Genomic DNA, 26,701 nt, shown 5'->3' on the forward strand with positions numbered 1-26,701 from the left:
CCTTAGGGTTGGAAATTTCACCCGGGATCTAGGGGTCTCCTTGCCACTAGCATTGGGGGTTACCTTACCCTCTGGCCACACATCGACTTCGTTCAGACGGGAGTCCCTGACGCGGTTTCTGCAGATGGCCTGGATGTGGCCGGTCTTGCCACAAGCCCTGCACTTGGCGGTGCGGAATCGGCAGGAAGCGCGGGGATGGTTGCCGCCACAGCTGCCACATCGGTTCTGGGTGTCGTTGTCGCGCGGTCTGGTTGCGGTGTCCCGCCACGGTCGTTGTGCCCCGGTCGGTGGTCTTTGCGGTGTTGCGGTTTGTTGCCGGCGGCCCGGTTCCGGCCCCTCGCTTCTGAGTTGTCTTGGTGCCATCTTCCCGAATCGCCTGGAGACTTCGGCGATCTCTTCCTCCCACTGCTGGTCCACCTCCCCGCAGTCCACATAGCTCTCTTGGTTAATCTCAGGTGCTGCCGCCATGCTACTGCGGGGGGGGTCGCGATACCCGGTTGACTCATACGTTAGGAGTTCGTCGAGCACTTCCTGTAAATCGCCGGTAGGTTTGGCGATTATTCTATTTTGTAATTGTTCATCACGTAAGCCCAGCACGACTCTGTCCCGAATTCTAATTTCTAAATTATCGTATTTGCAACGTACTGCGGCTTCCCTGACGGCAGCGACGAATTTTTGTATGGACTCCCCCGGTCTCTGATTTCTCTTCTCGAAGATGCGCCGCCAAAAGAGTTCGGACCTTCGGGGAGTAAAGTGAACCTTTAGTTTTGCGAGGAGGTCGGCGTAGGGCACGCTGGAGACTGGTTGTGGCTGGCACAGCCCGACAGCAACTCTGTAGACCGGTGTGCCGCAAATTGTCAAAAGTGCCGCCGCTTTTTTCCGGTCGTCAGTGATTCCGTTCACTAACAGGAATCCTTCAACTTGACCGATGTATTCTTCCCAATCTTCGGGGAAGTTAGGGTCAAATTCCTTCAGTGATCCGATTTGCGCCATTCGGAGAATTTTTTTCCTATTCTGCCGCGGCCGCTCGGTTGACTGTGACTCGCTCGGAATTTGCCGCCTTCACGACAATTCTTCCTAATCTCTGGTCTTCTGTCAATCCCACCTTCGTCGCCAGTTGTTTGGTTCGAATTGACGAGGACTCAGAGTGGTTAACACTGAACGAGTTTATTGAATACACAGAATCAACTGTCAAATGTCAAATGTTGCAACCCTTTTATAGAGAAAGCGTTTGAACTGTAACCAATACAAACAGTCTGTTTTCCCGCTCCTTGGTTGTGGCGTCCAATGATTGCACCTTATTTTCCCGCTTTAAACCTTGCAAAGCTGCACAGTGTTTGCAATATCTTTCATGGCTTATTGCTAACTATTTACATACACAACAAATAGTGTGTGTATGAGAAAAGTGTTTGGTTTGTTCAAGTATCAGGTTTGGTATGTTTATTAAATGTAAAAGTAAATTTAAGCAAACTATAATTATGCTTACATTTTACTTTCCAATTTTTTTTACAAATAAAAAATAAGCTGCAAATTATAAGAAACCCGGGGATTATTTTTGTCAAGTTGATATAAAGTTGAAGGAAGGAACGAACTATCAACTTGATAACAAAACAGAGTTATGTCCTTGGGGCCTAGTTAAAAGCAGCAAATATAGGCTAGAGGGTGACCTGTGGCCTGGTGGATTTTCTTCAGGAATTAACAGAGGGAATGTAACTTGGTAGATTCTTCTTGATATTTTTCTGAATCACTTGAGAGTCTGGAGAATACAGCACATAACCTTTTAGTGCTTTAGTCCCTATCCCTGAGGAGAATTTCAAGAAATATTTCCTAGACTCTTGTTCCTCAAAGTTCAAAGGGGAGAAATCAGGATATTTGGGGCTGAATGCTATAGACATGCTGGTGACAGTTACTTTCCTGTGATCTTTTCCAGAAATGGTGTGCCTCTACTGAATATCTGACTGTAGTCAATAATGGGATGGATGACGGGCAACACATTGAAATTGAATCCAGACAAGAGAAAGTAGTCATTGTGATGGGGCATAATTTCAGAGGGAAAGTAGATCTGCCTATTCTCAATGGAATTGCATTCTCCCAAAAGAAGCAGTTTGTGGATATTTTTAAACTTGAATCTCTGGGTCCCAAGGCCAGGAACACCTTTTATCATTTTTGGCTGATACGCCAAATGCATCCCAAGAAAATAAACTCAAAACTGTGGTATATGTGCTGGTAAATTCCGGAGGGGGAGGGAGGAGGAGGAACTCCGTATGGGGTTGTCTCACTTGGCAGCACTCACTTTTCAGCTTCAAGAAGCTTGTTTCATTCATGAAATATTCTAAGCTTTGCACAGTCCCACAGATCAGTAGAAAGGTTAATCTATTCTGTTCTTCCTAACAGATTGGTGACAGACAAAGTTTGAATAGTCAAATTGTTCAGCAAGTCTCTCCAACATTTAAATACCTGAAGGACAAAGAGTCTTTATTTAATCCCATTGGGATTCAGATGAAAATGAAGAAAGATAATTACAATCTAAAAACCGCAGTTAGGAATCTACATTTTAATCTAGTAATATTTTCAAAATCAGTAATGAAGTAATTTTGTTAAATCAGTTCATCCTAGCTTAGGTGAAAGACTTCTCTCAATAGCAATCTGAAATGCCACTCTTTATTTAGAATCCACCACAGCAGCAATATGCAATGAACCCCAATGTGACCCCCTTGGAACATGATGAATTCATAATCCAGCACTATTGAACAATCACAGGTTGCCCATTGATTCTCTAATTTGTTTCAGTAACGTGATGTGAATGCTATTTATACCTATTTTGGCCAAGTATAAATAACTGTATCAGAAGTTTATTTTAATTTAATTAAATAACTAAAACAGAAATTGTAACATTTAGCAAGCAATTTTCTTCCGTACTTTGCAAATAATGCTTTTTAAAAAATGATTAGGCGATATAAACACAGATTTTTAAATGCCTCTGTTTTGATTTAAAAAAAACACAGAATCTGCAAAGGTGTTTGTCTTCACATTCTATTCACACCTCAAGCACATTTATTTCAGCATCTTTGTGGAGTCAATTTACATTTTTTATGCAAAAATGCATTCTTCAAAAATCCATCATTTTATGCTTCATTAGAGAATGGAAGAGTATATATTATCAATTTATAAATAATGAATCCACTTTAACTGCTTCTTTTCAGAGGCATTTCACCAAGGGGCAAACCTAGGTATGCTCCTGAATATGGACTTAATGGGGAACTGTAGTTGCATACTGATGTGTGTGTGTGTACACATACATACACACACACTGATATACATACATACATAGTGTGTGTATGTGTGTGTGTACACATACCCAGATAGTATTCAACTATATAATTTTTATGCAACAAGAAAATTACTCTGAGTATAAGATGACATTCATAAAAGAATGATTACATGGTAAACAGAGATCAGATAATAAAAAGTGTCTAACGCCACTATTGTATTATCAATAACAGTAAGCTTAACCTCCAATTATAAAAATAAATTGGTAGGAAAAAATCACTATTCTTTTCAGATAAGTATAATCTTAGCTATACAGTGTCTTGAGAGCCATAACAAACATAATTGGTATGGTGCATTTAGGCACACTCGGTGCACAATCCACACTTAAGGACCAAAGCACTGTGGTAGGTAATTTTGGCCCTATGGGGGAAAATTATTTTAAGTTGAAGGGATCAAACCTTACAGGAGAAGCCTGAGCAATAGTCATGAACTTTGCAAGAAGAATTAGGAGTTCTGGGAACTGAAGGGACACTATAGCTCCATTAAGACAGATTTCATTGACCTATTGTCAACTATGAGATCAAGGCCCACACAGGATGCTTTCTTAGCATTATCAACCAGAGACCTATTTCTTGACTTCAGAATTTCATGTACAAAATTATGAAACTGCTTCCTGTAAATCAGGCACTGCTGAAACATTTGATTGGCTGGTTGATGGAAAGTGCTTCTGAGAGCTCTGCCTACATATAATATGAAGCTTGAACATGGTGCTGGATATATTAAAAACAAATTGCCTCTCCCTGAGGGACTACTGGATGATAACCTTATATTGTATCAGTACATACAAACAACCAAAGAAGAAGAAATATATCTTGATCATAATCAAAGGGAGAGTAGATAGGTCATGTTAGATTTTTATAAGATATAATCAGGGCTTTTTTTCTCATAGAACACTCAGAACGGAGTTCCGGCACCTTTTTTGGATGGAACCTTGCAGGGTAGGCAAGGCGGGTTATATGACATGTGTGAGTTCCGGCACCTTTTTCTTTTACAAAAAAGCACTGGATATAATGACTGAAACTGGGGACAGTAAATTAATATAGTTCCTAATGGCAAATGTTGGACAGTTACACTGCCAGTTTCCAGGTTCATCATTCCCAAGAGACATTATTGTTTGCGGGAAAATCTAGAATTTTAAATGTTAAACCTCAGCCTTTCAACCCCCTGGCAACATCATTGGTCTCTCTAGCAGAATTAATAAGGAATCTCAGTGAATTCCACTGAGAGCCAATTTGGATGATTTGCTCCTTTATGAAACCACCATAGACTAACCTTTTGCAGAAAGTCCTGTTCCCATTTGCCTTCCTGAGGGAGGATGGGAATTGTGGTGGGAGATAAAAGAGTTCAATTTCTTCAATGTATGAAATGGCAAAGGATTTGGCCTTCGTTTTTTAAACTGTAAAACTATCTCCAATTCTCATATCAGTGCTCAGGTTTTTGCAGAAAATGTCAGTTTCCTTCTCACTCCCTGAAATAGCTTATGCCTACACAAAAATGCTGGAGAAATGGAAAAATTTCATATTAAAAACTCTCTATTCCACCTTTGTTATATACCTAGATGAAAGGAAAAATTCAAAGATGTAATAATTTGCAACCCCAATTTCATCTTCCTACTAGGGTAGGAAGCTATAGTAAAGCACTATGGAGGGGTATGTAACTCTAAGCACTATTGCTATTTTCTTCCCTCTAACAGTCTTGAATCTGTTCAGGTAATTAGTTTCCTATTTTAGTGATACATGTCAGAACCTCATCATCTGACTCATTTTGTATTACGTAATGATAGTTTCATATACTGGCTATTTATTTATTTATTTATTTTTGGGACTTATATGCCGCCCTATCTCCCGAAGGACTCAGGGCGGCTTACAACAATAAAAAACAACAATACAAAAATTTTAAAAAAGAATTAAATAACAGCCCCAAAATAAATTAACTTCAGTTAAAAATTAAAACATATTTAAAAATCCATCATCAATCCAGGTCAGCCTGATGGAAGAGAAAAGTTTTGAGGTCGCGGCGAAAGGACCGGAGGTCCGGGGCCATCCAAAGCTCAAGGGGAAGTTGGTTCCAAATTATGCTGTCTTGACCTCTTTCCTTGATGTTTATAATTGCTCAAGAATCCTATGTACATATACCTGAACTGGTCATTCGTGGTAAATGGAGAGGAACAAGTCAAATTTTGCTTCACTCTAGTTATGTGCTTGTGTTTAGAGGCAGAGTTGTGAACCAACACATTTTTAGAGAATTTTTTAATCTTGTTCATTTACTCTCATTTTTAATTTGAAGAAATGTTTGCCCGTACTATGTCTTGGATGGATTGGCTACTCAGACACACAGTTTCAGCCAAGAATATATAAAAGCGTAACATGTAATCACTTAACCCAGTCTAGAATGACTCAATGCTTACAAATAGCAGATTACATATGGTTTATTTTTAGTTTTACCAAGCCAAGGATTTCACAATTTGACAGTTGGAGTAAATAGAGAGAAAAACTATATTTTCAGATGCCAACAATAAAAGGTTTAGATTTTAAAATGTCAGTGCATTCAGTCAATAAAGTAATGGCATTTGGGAGTATCAGACTGATACCAGGTAAGCATTTCCTTTATTCCTAAGCAAATTATTGGTTTTTCTATCTTAAAAATAGGCAATACTCCTGATTGTGTGGAAGAATTGTGTATATGTATAGTCAGTGATCATGTACATCCTTCTGAGAAAAATAGATACGATAGATCAAGTCCCTGTGCCAGGATCAGCATATCATTGTAGAGAAAGATGATAATATAGACTAAGTCCTTGTGCCTTTCTCTTATTAATCTTTGATGAACTGATGGGTAATTTTACAAGACTGAGATCATTCTGCTGCCATTATTGCAATAAGGAAGACTATAATTATGAGATAGTTTGGTAAAATTTATTACATTTCTCTCAGTTTTCCTACCTTCTAACTACTAGGTCAGATAGAATTTAAGTTTTTTAATTGTAAAAAAGTGTATAGCAAACTAATGATTGTCCCTAGGCAAGTTAACTCATTCCAAACAATGAAATAATATCAAAATAAAGAAATATCTGTCTAAAATTATTTTTCATAATGTGAACAACCAGGTTTATTTAAGTGTAAAAGTAAAACATGTTCAAAGTAATGCCAAAAGAGATGCATAATTCGTGCACAAAATCTCACAGAATTGCCACTTGGTTTTAAATACCTTTGGAAACATTGCTAACTTATACCAGCCTATTTTTTCCAAAGCTAGAAAGCAGATAGGGCCATACCTCTCCATTCATTACAAATATAAACCATCAATTTTAACTTAGTAATCCATAGCACTACTATACTGCAGGGAATACAAATTACAACCACTTACTCATTTCTCTCCAGACTGATGACAAGTTGTTCACTTTCGGCTTGTATAAGAAATTTCAGCATTGCAGGGTGAGTCTGAAAAATGAAATAGAAGAATAGTTACAATACAACAAAAGAATCTCTGCAACAGGTATAAAAATTGCAGAATTAGGTAAGAAAAACAGTAGAATGGAATTCAAAGTAAAGAGAAAGGAGAGAAGTATTCAAAAGAATTTGTTTTGCATTTAAATAGAAATAACAATCTCAAAAAAAAACATTCATTTAACTTGACAATTAAATTTATGTTAGCCAACCACAGGAATCTTTAAATATGTTAAAGTTACTGATTCAGCACTTTAAAGAGAAATTCGGTTATGTGCCTGAATTGTTAGTCTTCATTCTGCTATAGACTTCTCTATGAGTGTGTACTCAAGAACAGGAAATCTGTTCTTAATTAAAATCTTTCCCACATGGATAGTGAATATATACATATATACATATAAATACACAAATACTAAGAATCTAACAAAAAAATTATGCTAGAGGAAAAATACCATTGTATAAATATGACCCCTGGTCCCAAAATAATATAAAATTCATACATTATGAAATGTAGAGCCTTTTCCCATAGGCGGGTCACATAAACAGTAAATGCTCTAGCAACTACTGATTTGCCCAACTTATGCCTAATGATATACAACATTTTTTAACTGTGAGTAAGAATTCTCCATTCTCTTTTTCCATTAATTTATCCAGAAATATTTGCCTCTTCCTGCAGGACAGTCCTTCTGTAATGTCAGGACCAGTTAATATTTTCCTCATGCTATTCCTTTCCATTTCATTCACATTATTCATGAGTTTAGTCATAAAATATTTCTATCACATGATTCATTTTAAAAGCTACTGGACATAAAATTAAAGGACTTCTTCAGTTTGCTCATATTTCTATCCATCTCTGCCTAAGAAGGGTAGATTATAATCATTGTACAAGAGCTTTTAGTATTTTGTCAGTAGATGTTATGGTATGACTGACATACTCAATTACTGATGTATTACAAATAGAAGAGAATATGTCAGGGTATTAAATAAATAAATAAATAAATAAATAAATAAATAAATAAGTAAGTAAGTAAGTAAGTAAGTAAGTAAGTAAGTAAGTAAGTAAGTAAGTAAATATATTTTACATCTATATATTAAGCAAACTAGAGAGTCAGGCCAATAGGAGCATCATGAGGTAAATCATACAGCAAACAAGGCATACAGAAGAAAAAAGGGTGGGGGGGGGAAGCAACCAATCACAGCGCAGATTGCCTCACACAGGAACCAGGACTCTTCAGCGAATCAGCTATAATCGTGTGTTCTGGCTCACTGCACAACCCCACTGCTCCAACTAACTAAATTTAAATATCTTAATAGAATATTTGTAGCTCAGGATTGAAATTGTTGAGTCCTTAATGCTTCCTAAGTTTGGTTGTTTTCTGGCAGACATTTCATTGCCCAACTAAGTAATATCATCAGTGATGTACTCTCCAGAGCAGTGTTTGTCAACCCTGGCAACTTTAAGGTGTAAACTGGCTGGAAAATTCTGAGTGTTGAAGTTGACACAACTTAAAGTTGCCAAGGCTGAGAAACACTGCTCTGGGGCTTACTTCTGTTGATATTGGGTTTTGCTAGACAAAACATGGATTCCATGGGAGGAGGGAAGGCTGAATGTAATGGAAAAATAGTTGTGTGCTTACTCAGGTGGTAGAAGAGGCATCAGTACAGGGAGTACACGGGATGGTGTGGATTGATCAGTTTTAGACTAACCTAAATGTCACTGTAATTTGACAAATCATAGTGGGACAAAACTAAAAAAAAATCAAGGATGGTATAGATTGCTTATTTCCAAAGTCCTTTCATTATATAATGGTAAAGTCAGGACAAGGTAATTCTTAGAATAATTTTGACAAAAAACCTGTTGATGTTATTTTAATCCTCATCTTATAGAAATAAGTTAACTAGAATAAGCTTATGTGTTGAACAAAGATACATAGGCAACTTATTTTCAAAAACAAGGAAATTCCCCCACTCATTCTTCTGATCTTTTGCTTTTGATAAATAAATCTTACATAGAACATATTACATCACAAAAAATTGCCTAAAGAACACCCAAGGTACTGAAAGTTATTTTTTTTTATTTTTACTCTTTCATATGCACAAATAACTATATTTTACTCCTCTATTTATAAAGCCTTTCTTAGCAACCTAGAATTTCATTTAATAATTTTCCCATGACCTTCTCCATGTTCTATTGGATTATGCATATTCTTTTCTAATGACGTATGCACAAATGTTGGTCCTATGAGAGCTTTCGCCCCCACATTCAAAGTATTAGCAGCTTCAGTGCTGAAGAAAGCTCTCTGTTTGCACTCTGTGGTTAAAATCACTTCCCCTAGGACTGTGTGGGAAAACACAGAAGGTTTTCTTACACCAATCTGTTGTGGGATCTGTGAAACTGTCAGTGGGAATAAGTTTGACAAAAACAATTACAGGAAACAACATTTCCCATGAACTCACAGAAGGTATTATTACAATACAGGAGGATTCCAGGTGACTCAGCCACACATGTACAAAAGCCTCTGCTTAAAAAAAACAAAACCATACATATTCTATAATTTATGCTCTGGAGATGACTATTCAATTTCTAAAGTTTATAAAATACTACTTAGGATGAACTTGGAAGAGGAATGTTACAGATTGCATGGTAAAATGGTTGTAATGTTGGTTATAATATAATGTTAGATTAATAGAAGAATACATGGATTAATGGTTTAAAGTTGACTTTGAATTACAGTTTGAAAGAAATTTTTTATAACATGACGTATCAATGGAATTTGACTCCAAATAGATTGGCATAAATGTATAATGGAGCTTCCAACAAATACTGGAAATGTAATCAAACTCCAGGTATATTTATACTTTATTGTGCAGGAAATCAGGACTCAAGGAAGTTCAGATGAATATAGATTTATTGTATGCTAATGCTGTCTACAAGAATCTGAACTACTAACAGATAAAGCAAATTGGCAGCAAATAAGAGTCAATGGAATTCAAGGTGGGCTGGACTTCGATGTCTTGTGGGCATGAAGGGACTGATGACGCATTTGACCTCTCCCTCAGGCTCAGCCTGGTCATCTTCTACACATATGGTGGTCTTGTAAACATGATAAACCAATATTTATCATGTTGGATAAATATAATAATAGTTATGCAAAATAGTTAAAATGCAAATATTAATGAAATCTGAAGCCTTTCGTCTAGATATTATGGATAAACCAACAGAAAAACAATTCGGAATCTTACTTCTCTTTATGGTGACAGCTGCAAGGATTGCATATGCCAAATATTGGGGGGAAAAAGGAATAGCAACAGTGGAAGAATGGATTTTGAAATTGGCAGAGATGGCAAAATTAACTGGGTTAACTAGAGACAGTTTGAATAAGTTTATAAGTGACTGGAAACCGTTTGTGCAGTTTCTGTGAGTTAAATATAACAATGGACTGTTAACAGAGGGCTTTGAAGTTTAATATACTTTTGTGGGGTTAACAATTAACAGTTTTTTTTTACTATGGACAGCTATTGGATCGATTTGATTGATACACAATAGATCTGTATATTTGAGATATTTGTTAAGAGAAACCTAATTTAAAATAATAATTTGGTAAGCATAGATGAAAAGTGTATAATTTCTTGTGGATCTGCAATGCAAGGGATCAAACCTATCAGATTTGTGTGACATACAGATATCAGCATTCAGTTAGAGTGGAACTCATATGCTTATTGTTAATTTTACATTTATTATATATACTTTTTTCTTTTCTTTTTGTGTGTTTTGTCTGTAATTCTTGTTTTTTATTCTGTATTTCATCTTATCTTTGGCAAAAATAAAAAATAAAATAAAAAATACACATATATATTCTTACCTTATGTTAATAGTGGGTTTCTTCTTTTCATTCATTAAGTAGCTATATTAACATTCAATAATTGATGAAACATGAAATACCAGAATCATTTTATGATGCTAACTGTTTAGAAAAAAATAATTGGCATTCTCCAGCCCCCTGTATCTTATTTCTAGCTTTATTTCGAGATGATCTTAGCTCAGCTTCTAACAATTTCAAGGATAGCTCCAGGCAAATTGGCCATGTGGGACTAGGTAAGAAAATATTTCAGAACCTAGAAGTAAATTTTTTAGAACTTGGAAAGGACAACATTTAAGATATTCCAATAACAGCAGAATCTTGGGTCAGGTCTGAAACTTTTTTTCTAACACTCAAAATAAATAATATGGCTATTCCTCAATTTACAGTAGTTTTCACTGTAAGATAATTATTAGGTTCTATTTAAACATGTGAGTATGTACAAGTACATGTATAATTTGATGACTGTACATTGTTTTGAAATATATTCAAACTTTTAGATATTGCATCTCTTGGTATGAGTCTGGCCAGAGCAGAATAACATACTATAGCCCTAAATTATATAATTAAAAATTATGTAAGAATTAAAGCATTCAACATTTTAAACAGGATTGTTTCCTTTAATATTCGCTTTTTAGAAAAAGGGTCAGTACAACTCAATAAATTAAGTACTGACTTATTATATACACATATGCATACAGAGAAACACACACACACTAAATTCTTCATATCTCTCTTTCACACACACAAAGTTATCCCCAAAGAAGAGTGCAAAATGCAAAGAAATACTAAGGTTTAGTATTAACTGAGGCAAGTCAAGAAATACTTGGACAGGGTTTTTTCCCCCTCCACAAATTTTACTGCTAAGCCACTCTTACATTCTGGCCCAATAAGAATTAAGAACACTTCTGTTCTTCAACTTTAGTATTTGTACAAAAAATTAAAATATAATGGTAAAACTATCAATAGTACTTTATTAATAGCTGGCTCTTACTCATGATTATTCTTTATGGTTATGATAGTTATGATTTTCCACTAAAGCAGGGGTGTCCAATCTTGGCAACTTTAAGACTTATTCTGGGAGTTCAACTCCCAGAATTCTGGGAGTTCAACTCCCAGAATTCCGCAGCCAGTATGGCTGGCTGGGGAATTCTGGAAATTGAAGTCCACAGGTCTTAAAAGTTGCCAGGGTTGGACACCTCTGCTCTAAAGGTACTGAGTCAGTCAGATGAGCAAGATACATGTTCCTTTAAGTGTTGCTATTAGAATTACTGTAATTAGGCATATCCACAGTTACTGTTTAAAGTTCTTTTGGCCTGTGTTCATGCCCACTTGACTTTAAACTGACTTGAGAAAAACCTACTTGACTGAGACACATGGCAACAGGTTGTAAAGCACTCAGTCTAGACCGCAATTACCAGATCCTCCAACTGGACAATTCTCTTGCTGCTATGCTCTCCTACCTTTCAGCTCCAGAAAAAAAAATGCCAATGGGCTAGTCTTTATGCATTTATACACTTGTGTGTTTGTGTACATGCATGCCTTTGTTTGAATTTATACATACAAAATTAAAGCATCAAAATGAATCTCTATGCCTCTGAAAAGTAGCCAATTAACAACTGGCATTTAGACGCAAGAAACTGAAGAGTACAGCCCAGGACAGAGAATATCAGTTGACGCAACACAAATATACAAGAGTAGAATAATGCACCCTGAAGTCGTTTTGATAATGAACTGGGATTAATACAAGGTAGCACAATCAACTTCTGCCCTCCAGAAATCATTGCCTGGCCATTCTGATAGTGAGGATTAGCCCTTAGTCATCAAAATCTATCTTAATTTTTTTTCCTCATTCTTGGAATCTAGTTACGCACTTTTTTTTCTAGATTATTTTTCCACTATATTTTTAGTGTCCTAATACAAGAAAATGGGATTAGACTATATATATAGAATATTAATTATCAATTATTTTATTGTATATCTTTGTAACATATTATATATCTATAATCAATTCCTTTTTTAGAACATAAACAGAGATTAAGTTTTCTTAGTAAATTGAATAAAGAAGTAAAATATATATTTCAAAGAAGTATAATTCCAAGTGAACTTTGGTCTCTATTCTTTATTGTTAGAGAGCCCACATTGCCATTTTCATGCACAATTGTCTAATAGCAACAAATTGAGGAAACTGCAATGTTTACAGTAATACAGAAAAACTTGCTTAATTAAATAAATAAACTGCTGAGGAGTCAACATATTCATATGCATGGAATGCTGACTTGTTAATGGAAAGTACAATAAAAGACATATTTTGCAATTATTACAACCTCTGCATCAAAGCATAGCCCCTTATCTGAGGGCATTTCATGTACATTTTTATCTTTACCCTAGACAGCTAGACACCAAGCAAGTATTACTTTATATAAATGTAATTGTGTCTGTTTCTTAGAATGTAAATAACACCCACTGACAGATCACTAGAATTGAGAATTTAATTCTTCTGTTTTCCATAAACACTATAAAAATAGATTCATCTCCAAAACAGATGTTTACATGCAGGAGATATTTCAATGGGCAGAAAATTAGCAAAGAATATCTAAGCATTGGACAAAGTTTTCCATCAGGAACTTGGCAAAGGGAGAAATTTAAATTCCTTTTCTACTCTCCTTTGCCTAAAGTTTGATCCATCCTTTTGGGTTTGCTATTTACACTCTTGAAAATCAATACCTTAAATGTTATGCCAACTTCAACCCTAGTTATTTCTAGATGGAAATAGGAGCAAAGTTTCAATATCTAAACTTTGATAGCTTAACTTTATAGAGGATAGATAATTAAATGTAAATATTAGCTTATAAAAGATTGCAATTTATTTGTATTATGACCTTAGAATTTTAAGAGATGTCAAAGGTCTAATATAACTTTATTCTATTAATTAAGCATATACTTAGAATTCTGATTCTAACACAAGCTGAATTTTATTTAGTTGGAGGAGTATTAAGAGTTTGCTTCTCTGAATTAAAACTGAGGCATCTTCATGCACCATTATTTGATTACGCTTGATTAATGTATCTTCCTCTTCTTTATTTCAAGTCAAATTGATATGACCCATTGCACGGGTCTCACATCAGGATCACTTAGCACCAGGGCTTTTTTTCTCATAGAACGCTCAGAACGAAGTTCCGGCATCTTTTTTGGATGGAACCTTGTAGGGTAGGCAAGGTGGGTTGTATGACATTGTGAGTTCCGGCACCTTTTTCTTTTACAAAAAAAGCACTGCTTAGCACCAATTTCAGATTCTTGAAATATCTCTCTCTAAAGCCTCTGGTGACTATTTTTTCTTGGCTCATTGTGAGCCACAGTCATTTTGCATGCATGTTCCATTTTTTGCAGGAATTATATGGAATTTAGGCCAAAGTGAAGAGCAAGCAGTTAACTTTTTTCTCTTTTAAATTTTCCATTGTTTTTGCAGAACTTTTGACAGTGATAAATGGAATAAGCAGAAAGCCAGATAAATTGCTGTTAATGTTTTTAAAAAAATGAAAGTGAAATTTCACCTCTCATCTCACCAGTATATTTTGGATAAAGCATGAATCATTCAAAGTCTATATTTCCAAGGGACACAATGTTTATACATTGAAGGATTATGTCTACTGGAAGGTTATTTTAAAATTATATAATAAAATACACATAAAAAGAGGTTGAATTGGTACAGAGATAGAAATGTCTACAATACATATTTTAAAAGTATATTCCAACGTTGAGTAAAATAGAAATTCCAAGGACATTATTGGAAAACCTTGTTATAGAACAAAAGGAAAACTTTTAACACTATTTCTTCCAGGCCTTTTTTAATCACCTGAAAATATTCAGCCTAATCTTTAAAAGGCAGGTGGTTGGATTTACATTTTGAGAACTACTATGTTTTGAGAGTCTAAATGTTCTAAAAACTTAAATTTCAGGGACAAGTAGTTTAATAAATTTGCAAAAAATGTACAACACTGGTATAGCTAGATATTTAAAATGTATAGACCTTTTCATAATATTATACTTTAAGGAGTTTTTAAATGTAATTGGAATGTTAGTAGACAAAAGTGATCATAGCCTTAAAATGTTAACAAATGATTTTACTTGGAATTAGATTAATAAACATAATAGAGATAAAGTGTATTTATGATTTCTCTTTGATATGTATAGAGGAATATAAGGAAAAATCAGAATCAATGCAGAAAGTTTAGTCCTTTAAAAAACCAATGTCAGCAAAAAACATGTTCTATACACACACATATATAAAAGAGAGAAATAAGATCAGATCTTTCTATATTTTTACTCAAAGGAATGTGGGAGAGATAAAAGAGAGATTTATTGAACTAGTCACGTTGTAATATTCCAAATATTTTAATTATCTGGACTTGTTTCTTCAGAAAATATACTCCTTTTCCTTACTCAATCTCTAAAACACATTTTGGGGATGTACATTATTCAACTTTTTATATTACAAGCCTTACTCCCTTATTGGAACCTCTGTAAAGCTTTCATGTGGATATGGATTATAAGGGGGAAATGTTATTGCAGAGCTAAAGAAGCAGAGCAATGCAGCAAATGATTTCTGCAGATACAAGCAACAGCCAAGGTATGCTCTTATTCCTAGGTGCCTACAGGGAATATCTGGGGACAAGAGATAGAGAGTATAAATGGACCTTCTTTCTACAGAGCTGATGTTTATGATCCCAAGACAAAGAAATTCTAGTAGGACAAGAATTGCCTCCCATATTTCCAAGATCAGAGAGATCACAAAAGTCAACATGGTATGTTATATGCTGCATTGGGACTAGAACATGTTGCTACACCACCATGGTGTCATAGCTTCAATGGCTGTATTTCACAAAAAAAGTTAAACTTAGTTTATTGCACTGTATACTGTATTCGTGCCTGCCATTTGGATAGGTTAGTGGAACGTGGGCTTTATTACATTTAACATGGAAGGTGATGGACCTAAGAAGTCATCATAATGTGGCATCATTATAGGTTGCTAATCAAATTGTACAACATACCAATTAGATACTTGTTTTCTACTAACCATCCTTTTCTCCTTTTTCCCTATCAAACAAGTTAAGCGGAGAAGAAAATAGAATTATGAGTCAAAAATGCTTTTAGACTTCATAGACAGGTATTCTCCTCTTTTCTGAGATATTTTCTCTGAAGAGAGATGAAATCTCCTTTTTCAATGGCACTCTGTTCTTAATAAATACATGCACAAAAACATACCTTTAGAGAAAGAAGAAATGTTATTCCATCCATTTGCATATATTGAAAGTAAATCAAAGCTAGAGAGAGGAAAGCCTTTCAAGCACCTAATCTTAGTCATGTCCTTAAAGCTATTAAGCCTGTTTCCAAAAGCTATCTTGATTCTGGGGAACAATGATATTCTGCCTCTTGGTGGCAATATGGAGGAAAGCAGAGATTTGCTCAAAGTGGAAGAAATGTATTCTATCCTTCTGTTTTGTATATAAATGACAAATATCTTTCATAATGTCACTTGGCTTTTATCTCAGACCAACTTGTCAAGAGAGAAGAAACACTTCTTTTTAAAAGCAGTACAACTTAACACTCAATATGTTGGATTACTACTCTTGATATTTGCAGCCAGTGATGGCCTAAGGCCATGACTGTTGTGGTTTGGCATATCTAGTAGACTATGATCCACTAGAGAGATGCCATGCCACTTTTCTACTGGTCTATTCAGAATCTATTAAAAGTGTGTGTGGGGGGGACCACTGCTAGTAAATAGAATATAGGACTATTTATCTGCTCCACAGGTCTGATCCAAAATGCTAGAAATGGCCTTGATCCATTCCAAGTGACAAAGTTTATTACTTTGTTGCCTGACCTTTATTTATTTTTTATCCTGTGGTGGTGCTGTGGGTAGAGTGCAGTATTGCAGGCTAATTCTGCCGACTGCCAGCAGTTCGATTCTGACTGGCTCAAGGCTGTCTCAGCCTTCCATTCTTCTGAGGTCAGCAAAATGACCCAAATTGTTGGGGGAAATATGCTGACTTTGTAAGCTGCTTAGAGATGGCTATAAAGCACTGTGAAGTGGTATATAAATCTAAGTGCTATTGCTATTGCTATCCAACATTTATTATTATTTATTTAGAATTTAGAATAACAAGAGTTGGAAGGGACCTTGGAGGTCTTCTAGTCCAACCCCCTGCTCAGGAAGGAAACCCTATACCATTTCAGACAAATGACTGTCCGATCTCTTCTTAAAAACTTCCAGTGTTGAAGCATCCACAATTTCTGGAGGCAAGTTGTTCCACTGATTAATTGTTCTAACTGTCAGTTCTAGGTTGCTTCTCTCCTTGATTAGTTTCTATCTATTGCTTCTTCAAGTGCTTTGGAAAATAGATTGACTCCCTCTTCTTTGTGGCAACTCCTGAGGATATTGGAACACTGCACCATACCCAATTCCAGCAACCGTTCTTTATATGTTTCAGCTTCCAGTCCCCTAATCATCTTTGTTGCTCTTCTCTGCACTCTTTCTAGAGTCTCAACATATTTTTATATTGTGGCGACCAAAACTGGATACAGTATTCCAATTGTGGCCTTACCAAGGCATTGTAAAGTGGTATTAACACTTCACATGATCTTGATTCTATCCCTCTATTAATGCAGCCTACAACTGTGTGGGCTTTTTTGGCAGCTTCAGCACAATGCTGGCTCATATTTAAGTGATTGTCCATTAGGACTCCAAGATCCCTCTCACCATTACTACTATTAAGCCAGGTACCACCTATACTATACCTGTGCATTTGATTTTTCTTGCCGAAAGCATTACATTTTTCACTGAATTTTATTTTGTTAGTCAGTGCCCAATGTTCAAGTCTGTAAAGATCCTTCTGTATCTTAAGCCTATCTTCTGGAATGTTGGCTATTCCTGCCAGCTTGGTGTCATCTGCAAATTTGATGAGTTCCCCATCTATACCCTCATTGATGAAGCACTGGGCCCAGAACAGAGCCCTGAGGCATCTCAATACACAGTTCCCTCCATGTAGATGTAGTTCCATTGCGTACTACATATTGAGTGAGGTTAGTCGGTCAGTTATGAATCCATCTGGTGGTGATGCTGTTAACCCACATTTTTCTATCTTATCAAGTAGTAGATTATGTTCTACTTTATGAAATACCTTACTGAAGTAAATTATATCTAGACCATTCCTCTAGTCCTCTAATTTTGTCCACTTTGTCAAATAATGCAATGAGATTTGTCTGGCATAATCTGTTTTTGACAAACCCGTTGGCTTTTGGTTATGACTTTGTTTGCCTCTAGGTGTTCAGTGATTCGTTGATTATATTCTCCTCAATAACTCTTTTTTTAAAAGCAAGATTCCAACCCTTGTTCCATCTGTATAACTACGGCAGGGGTGTCAAACTGCTGGCTCACAGGCCAGATGCATCATGGTGAAACTGCACCCACCCCATTGCCAGCAATGGAAAAAAAGTCATGATATGTTGTGACACGTCACATGACATTGCGAGTTTGACACCCCTGAACTACGGGACTGGGGTAAAATTGGCAGATAAGCTAGAGCTTTTGAAGTTCTGAGGCTCTTAATTTAACTAAAGTCTGTGCCTGGATTTTTAATGTATTTGTAAAAGAGCCTGCAATGGTTGTTTGGGGGCAAATCACAACACTTTCTTTAAGGAACACTTGTGTCAATTTTTCTTCTGGATGAAGGGGTTTGCTATAAAGAGAAGGGATGCCAGAAAAATTGAGACTTTTTTTCTTAAAAAATGAAAAACTAGCAGCACTTTATCATTTTTGTGTAATTTGCCACAAGTATAAAATCCTTTTTTTAAAATCAACCAATTATTGAACCATTGGTTGTGACAGGAACTGACCAACCAGCTGGTCACCTGAGAGTGGCTGGTCTTCACGCCTAAGGCAGGGCTAGAACTCACAGACACCTCATTTCTAGTTTGGCTTTAAACACTGGCCAAACTAGCTCTCTTAACATCATTTATATCAAGTTATATTTTTTTTTAAAAAAAAGTTTCCTACCCCAGAAGTTTTTTAATACTTAAAAGCCATGTATGCCTTTTGCTATTTGCTATAATCCCACCAAAAATTGAGCCACAGATGTAAAATTTCCAGTAAATGAGCTTGGGGACAGAGCACCTCTCTATGTGAGCTCTTCAAATTAAACCCAAATAAGAGCCATCTATGCCTCAGCTACAGATAATTGAAAATAAAACACTGAAGCAACTTAGGCTCTGTGATCTACCAAAGGATTTTATAGCCCAGATGTCCCAAAATATGCTTTGAATTACTTGCAGTACTGCTTACTGTAAACATTGTTCCTGTATAATTTTATAGAATGATGAGACAACATATTAGCTTTTACCAAGAGCACTGTGAACCTGACCATCAAGCAAGTAGTACAAATAGTGATTTTATTTTTATTTTTGCTTGGTGTTTTTGTCAGATGTAAATTATTATCTTGTAGCCCTAGACATGTGCCAATGCAACAGCAACCCAGATTTCAAATGTCTTTCAGAGATGTAACAAGAATAACATGTCCCTATTGGGATAACCAGGCAAAGCAAAATTAGATTTTGTGATCCTATTTCCATATGTTCAGAGAAATAAACGTTTGCAATGTTTGTGTCTTCTTAAATAATTCACAGCATCTATATCTACCAATTTTAAAATCAGTGCACACATTTCACCTTAATTTTATAAATAAATAAATGAATTAAATAATTCACCAAAGCATGCATACCCACAGGATAGTCTGATTTTTTTTAAAAAAAATCACTTCAGCTAAGCATTGATTCAACAAGCAGGCTACAAATTCTGAGAGTTGTAGCAGCAAAGCTTCTAAAAAACGTACATTGGGGAAATTGTTCCACAGATCAGGCAAGTACATTTTTCACAGAAATATGAAATCTCAAAATAAGCTGAGTTAGTTAAATATTATTTTCTGAATAGCTATTTGCTTCTTCAAAATTACAAATTGTTGATTTGATCAGGAAAGGGTTCTTGGCATCCTTCAGTCTTGAGAGACTATGATATCATGCTCTGGATAGAGGTCCTAAAGCAGCATCTGGTGTGGCTAAAAAGGCCAATTTGAGAGTGGCAGTCTCTTCCACACTGAGGGCAGATACAATCTGTCCCCTGTCCAGCCCCCAGATTTCGCTGGTACCGGGACTGCCACACAAGTGTCTCTTCGAATTGGAGAAGGCCATGCTGTGTCTTTAGCCTCCAAGCTGAACGATCAGAGGTCAAGGTTTCCCAGCTGTTAATGTTCATTCCTAAGACCTTTAGATCCCTCTTGCAGATATCCTTATATTGCAGCTCTGGTCTCCCTCTGGGGTGCTTTCCCTGCATTAGTTCTCCATCCAGGAGATCTTTTGGAATCCAACCATCAGCCATTCTCATGACATGCCCAAGCCAGCGTAGACGTCGCTGTTTTAATAGTGTAAACATGCTAGAAATTCCAGTACATTCCAGGACTGCGCTATTTGGAACTTTGTCATGCCAGGTGATGCCAAGAATACGTTGGAGACAACGCACATGAAAGGTGTTCAACTTTCTCTCCTGCTGTACATGAAGGGTCCAAGACTCACTGCAGTGCAAGAGTATGCTCAAGATGCAGGCTCTATAGACCTGGATCTTTGTATGTTCTGTCAGCTTCTTATTAAGCCATACTCTCTTTGTAAGTCTGGAAAGTGTGTTGCCACTTCACCAATACGTTTATTCAGCTCAGCATCTAAAGAGAGAGTGTCGGAGATAGTTGAGTCAAGGTACACAAAGTCATGGACGACCTCCAGTTCTTGTGCAGAGATTGTAATACAGGGAGGTGAATCCAAGTTGTGACCCATGACTTGTGTTTTTTTCAGGCTGATTGTTAGTCCAAAATCTTGGCAAGCCTTGCTAAAACAGTCCATAAGTTGTTAAAGGTCTTCGGCAGAGTGAGCAGTAATGGCAGCATCGTCAGCGAAGAGGAAATCCCGTAGGCATTTCAGCTGGACTTTAGACTTTGCTCTCAATCTGGAGAGATTAAAGAGTTTTCCATCTGGTCTGGTCCGGAGATAGATATCCTCTGTTGCGGTTCTAAAAACATGTTTCAGCCTGACAGCAAAAAAGATCCCGAATAAAGTTGGCACAAGGACACAGCCCTGCTTCACTCCATTTGAATGTCAAACTAATCTGATGTTAAGCCATCAAAAACTACAGTGCCCTTCAATTCCTCATGAAAGGACCTGATGATGTTAAGGAGCTGAGGTGGACATCCAGTCTTGGGGAGAATTTTATAAAGGCCATCCCTACTAACCAAGTCAAAAACCTTTGTAAGATCTATGAAGGCTATGAAAAGTGGCTGTCTTTGTTCCCTACATTTCCCTGCATCAGGAAAGAATTATGTTCTTTTTTTTTATTGAAAAGTTTTAAAATACAATTTTCCTTTAAGAATCCCCCCTTCCCCCTCCCTCCTCCCCCCCTACCTCCCCCCCTCCCCCCCTCCCCCCCCCCGACTTCCCAGAGCTAAATACAAGGTATATATATAAAAAGCAATCATAAACAATCATATACTAACAACTATAAACTCTATAATCCATCACTCTCTAGCTTATATAGGATAAAACAATCCTTAATAATATTAAATATGTATAGAAAACTAAAATAAAAAAAGAAAAAAAGAAAGAAGACTTATTCAAATGCTACATAAAACTTCTTAACCCTATACTTGTTCTGGATAAACTCTATCCATTTTCTCCATTCCATAATATAGCGTTCTTGCGAGTGATCTTTCAAATAGGCCGAAATCTTCACCATCTCTGCCAGGTCGGAAACCTTCAAAGTCCACTCTTCTATGGTCGGCAGTTCCTCTTTCTTCCAATATTGGCCTATCAAAAGTCTTGCCGCCGTAATTAAGTTCAACATCAACTTAGTGTCCACAACTGTAGCGTCTGCAATTATTCCCAACAAGAAAAGTTGCGGACAAAACTTTATCCTCTGTTTAAAAATCTTCTGCATATTCCACCAAACTTTTATCCAAAAAGCTTTAACCTTCTTACATGTCCACCATATGTGAAAAGAATTATGTTCTTTAATATTGGTGGCATCTATACCTGCTATCTCACTATTTCCATGCTGCTATATCCTAGCCAGTGTGCACATGAGTAGCACACTTCTCCTTTGCTTGGTTAGGACTTTAATTGCCTAGAACAACGAACAATGAGTCAAAACTTCTCAAAAGCTGCTAGGTAGGCAGTTATGTTTATATTCAGGTCAGATACATCCTATGAAAGCAGGATGATAATTTATTATAGGACACAGTCCTGTTTTCCCCATCTGTGCTTCAATTTCTGCTAAAGGCAAGCTACTGATGATTTATTTTTCAGCCTCTGTCCTGCCCTAAAACCCTCTGGAGCGTGAATGGAGTGTGAATGGAAGACTCAGTGGTGATCCACCAGACCAGCCTGTTAAGGATAGGAAATATGCCACACCTGGCTTTTCCTTTTATCAGACTGCAGAGTTGAATAATTTTCAAAGAAAATTACAAGTAAGGCCTCTTTTTCCAGAATGTTTCATTGATTCCCCAATCCAGTCCAGTCTAATTTAGACTGGGATTTTTTTGGTAGTCTCTTATTCAATTTCTAGCCACATCCATAGCCTTTTCTAAAATCTATAGTAGTAGCAAAGCCTGGTGGACTAAGAAGCACTAACAAGAGCTAGGAGTAAGGAAGGAGGATCACGTCATTAAAAGGTAGCGCAGTAGCTAATAAGAGAATGTTGGCTTCTGGTATTGTCCTAAACTAATATTTATTTTGTTCTTCTCTCTCCTCCCCCTGCCCAGCTTGCTAAAATTATGCCAACATTCCCAGGAACTGATAAAAATCTGCTTTTCTCTGGTCTGGTGAAGATCTGTTGAATAGTTCCAAGAACCCCAATTTAAAATTGCTGTTCAGATATAAGAGAATGAGCTAAGGGGGAGATGAAAAGTGTTGCAGATTCTACATTTTTGATTAGGCAATTTATTTTTCTCCTATGTCTTCAGATACAACTGGAAAAAAATTTGACTGAAATATGTGAGAATCAGAGCCAGTCAGTTTACACATGACATTTAGCTATAATATAATTTGTTTGGTTGTTTTAGCACAATCTGTAATCCACTCTAATGTGGCTTATTCAGCAAAGCAATGTCAAAAGTACTAAGCTAAATGAACTAATGCTTTGGCTCAGTAGAAGGTGATTTTTTTCTTCCCATTATAATCTTCCAGGATGGAATATTATCTCTTAGTAAAATAGCACTCCTTAATCTAAGCAAAGAAGCTCAGAGACATCTAGTCATTTAGTCACTGTATATCTACGTGTGGAGATGCATATATGAAAGAGTTTGTTTTAGTTTAAACATTAACAATTTAATATACATCACCTAGCCCAGGAGTGTCAAACTGCTGGCCCGCAGGCCGGATGCATCATACGGAAGCCGCACACACCCCATTGCCAGCAATGGCAAAACCGTCCTGATACATTGTGCGATGTCACATGACATCACCAGTTTGACATATCTCACCTAGCCCAACTATTGCTCACAGGTTAGATAGGGGATAGCCAGTCCCACTGACAGATCAGTAAGATAAAATACACTCAATGATCATATGATGTAGAAATAAAGATGTACACATTAACTTATTGTTTCCATGGTGTTAATGGAAGGAATGCAGAGCCATGCAGGAATGTTTAATGATCTTAACTATTGTGTTAATTGAATCTGCAGAGTTAGACATTTTTTCAACAGTAATTTTAAATTTAAGTGTTGCATTCATTATTCTGCACCAAAGCAATCCAAAATTTAAAATACTGAATTAATAAGTTATCTGAACAATGCAAAATAAAAATGGAACATATTGCATAAAGGCAATCTTTGTTCTTTTAAATCAAGAAACTGTTTTAAAATAAACCATACTTTGTGTTTCTACAGAATCGTGAAATACACCATCATTTTAAAGTCACACCAGAGGGAAATACAGCTATTCCAATTGCATTGATAAGTGTACCAGTTTTGCTTTTGGACCATACATGTAAGTAACAAATATAAGCAACAGTTTTATATATAAGTCACTTAATTCCACTCTATTCTTTCAATAACCTTGTCAAGAATAGAAGTGAAATGTCCCCACAGCCTGTACAGTTTTGAAGGTGACAGAACAGCACCAATTGGTTCTAAGAATTATTGTTGGCTTTCATTCTTGTTCCAATTTTGAAAAGGCAGAATTATTAGCCACTGAAAATCAGCTCTCTTAGAAAGAAGACTTAGCTGAATTATTAACTCCATGAGTCAAAAGAGCCCTTGTTTCTTTTTATCAAATCTCATCATATTTTCATCCTTGCTGCTAGCAAGCCACACTTTCAGAGAGTAATAGGTAAAATTAGATACATTATTGAAGTATGCTAATTTCCTATAAAATGTTCTTCTACGTCTAAAAGATACTTAGACTATGGTAAAAGTTTAAGCAGAGTTTAGATATTTCAAACAAGTGAAATATATTTCCAAATTATCTATGAGGTACTAACAGAAAATGAACATAAAAGTTCTGGAAAGGGGTTTCCACATTTCCCAGACATGAATTTCATTGAAAATCTTTGGGGAGATCTTTAACATGCAGTACATACTAACTGATTTGAGAATATTTCTAAGCCAAAAGAATTTTGCAAAAGAAGAGTGGAGGAAAATCCAAAAGCAAGACTAGATTTTTAGCTGACTATGGGAAATATGTTATTTCTGCCAAGGAACATGTAACAAAATACTGACTGAAAGGGTGACTAAATTTCTTCACTTGCCATTTTCATATTTCTTATTCTGAATCTGAAAATAACTGTACATATACTAAGAATGCATTCGCATTTGAAGAACAATGTTATGTTTAAGTTGGTATCATGCAGAAGTTACATCAGCTTCTAATCACTTAGAGCAGAGATTCTCAACCTGTGGTCCACGGACCCCAGGGTGGGGGGCACAATGTCATCACAGGGGGTCTGCAAAGGCTTAAAGAAATTTTATGATTTAAATCTTGAGTTAAGTCTTGGTGGTCCATGGCCATGGTCCATGGCCACAAAAGGTATTTAAAGGGGGTCAGTGTTGAAGAAAAGATTGAGAACCACTGACTTAGAGATTTACTGAAATACGTTGGGTAATGGAATGTTCTCTTCTGTCTTGTCAATCATGCAGCTTTTTCCAAAGTGGTGGCCTCCAGTTGTGTTACGTTTACAACCCCCAAATTCCCCATCTAAATGTATTCCCAGAAACCACTGGAAGGGGAAAGTTGCTTATTATACAACCCACCTGGCATTTAAGAGAATAACCAGACAAAATACATTAAGCCTGAGAACTGCAGAGATGCATGATTACTACTTATTAAATGCCTTTCTTAAAACAATTACTAGAGCCCAAGATAAATGTTGATACATAAACTCATTTTAGAACAGATCCTATGGCCTCCCCAGCAGCTTTCACAGGGTGCTTTACCAAATCACGCTGCTTCTCCAAACCTCAAATGGTCTCCATTCTAGCTAAAGGCAACAAGGGGGTGGGATTTGGTTCATTAAGACAACATTTCAGCACCTTCTTAAGTGTGAATAAATAGAAGTGCAATCCATATAAAAATGTAGGATATGAACTGAGGGAAAAGTAAGCAGATTTTACAAATGTTAAAGTGATTTAAGTGATTTAAGTGATTTAAACTGAATGTACTACACTCTTCCCTAACCTGAAGCTCCTCCAGAAGTGTAGAATGTACAACTCTCAGATCACCAACCAAGATTGTTGTCCTTGCTCAGGGAATTAGTACTAATTCTATTGGGGCTGGAATGTTCTTTGGGAAGAAAAACAAACACACAAATGACTGCCATTTCTCCCCCTTGGAAAACAGTAAAACCAAAACGATGCTAGACAGATAAAATAAAAAACATACAGAAGGGATAAGAAGAAGTTTATTTCCAATTCCAAAGGCTTTCTTTTGAAGGAAAAAAAAAACACCTTGCTGCTGCAGCATGGTTGTATTTTAAAGATTCAGTTGCAGTCTGCAAAGTGAGAGACTATCCTAACAACTGCTATTCTAAAGAAACAGGTTCCTGTATTTCCATTATATCATTAAATATAGCCTGGAAGTTAAAAAAAAAATCCTGGAAGAAGGCAATAGCAGACAAGTTCTGTTACCAAGAAAAATGCATGGATATGTTGAACCAACTTGGATACGACTTTCTTAGAAGCTACTATTAGCCAAGGTCCTAAGACATATGATTTATCAGCCCAAGTTTTCAGACACTATATCATTCCTTGCAAATGTAATAGAAAAGATCAAAACAAAAAAGATATTGAGATCCTGGAAATGTGGGGGAAACATAATAATCTGCTCTTAAGCTTTATTCAGCACAGTCAATAGGAACTAGCAATCCTAGACTATAAACTGTATAATCAGTGCCCTAATACATAATTTTATGTAGATTAATTTTATTTTGTTAAGAAATGTATAGTTCCCAGACTCGTACCTATGCCAGGACTCTAAAAGAGCTTCCTGTTTCCAAAATGAAAATATGTTAAGCTCTCCCAGAATTAAAATCTGTTCATGCAGGACCATAAAACATTTTAATTGCTGGAAGTGCTATATACGTGACAAGGAGCAAGAGCATCAGTTTACTTTGGTGCTAGATAGTTAACAGTTTTTGTATACTTAACTGTCTAATGCAGACATGATAGACTCATAAATTGAAACATAATTTATTACACTCACAGACCAACAAACAAGAGCTTTATATCACACTGAACAGTCAGGATCTCCACAGCAAACAATGTCCTTAGTAGCAAAGCATTCCTCAAAGCATTTATTGCTTGAGCATTTGTTGTGTGCATGATCCCATGCAGGGAGTCCCAATAGAAGCGTGGATATGAGTCTGTGAGTGCAAGCATATGGGGAAGTGAATTGTCTGATGGACTTCTGATCATGCCCTGATTTCAAGGTTAGGGGTTTTTGTACCCAAATGGACCAAAATCAGTCTCAGGG

At 36.3% G+C, this 26,701-nt stretch overlaps 1 protein-coding gene across 1 annotated transcript in view; it reads right to left on the bottom strand.

The window, feature by feature from the left end:
* The window catches only part of ADAM12 (ADAM metallopeptidase domain 12), a 306,835-nt gene that overhangs the window by 236,596 nt on the left and 43,538 nt on the right, over window positions 1–26,701 (bottom strand). The window contains exon 3 of the mRNA XM_083364104.1: window positions 6,697–6,770. Coding sequence (XP_083220230.1) covers window positions 6,697–6,770 — 74 coding nt within the window. The remainder of the gene's footprint in view (window positions 1–6,696; window positions 6,771–26,701) is intronic.

Source organism: Vipera ursinii (genome assembly GCF_947247035.1).
Source record: "Vipera ursinii genome assembly, chromosome: 5".
NCBI classification, from domain to species: Eukaryota; Metazoa; Chordata; class Lepidosauria; order Squamata; family Viperidae; genus Vipera; species Vipera ursinii.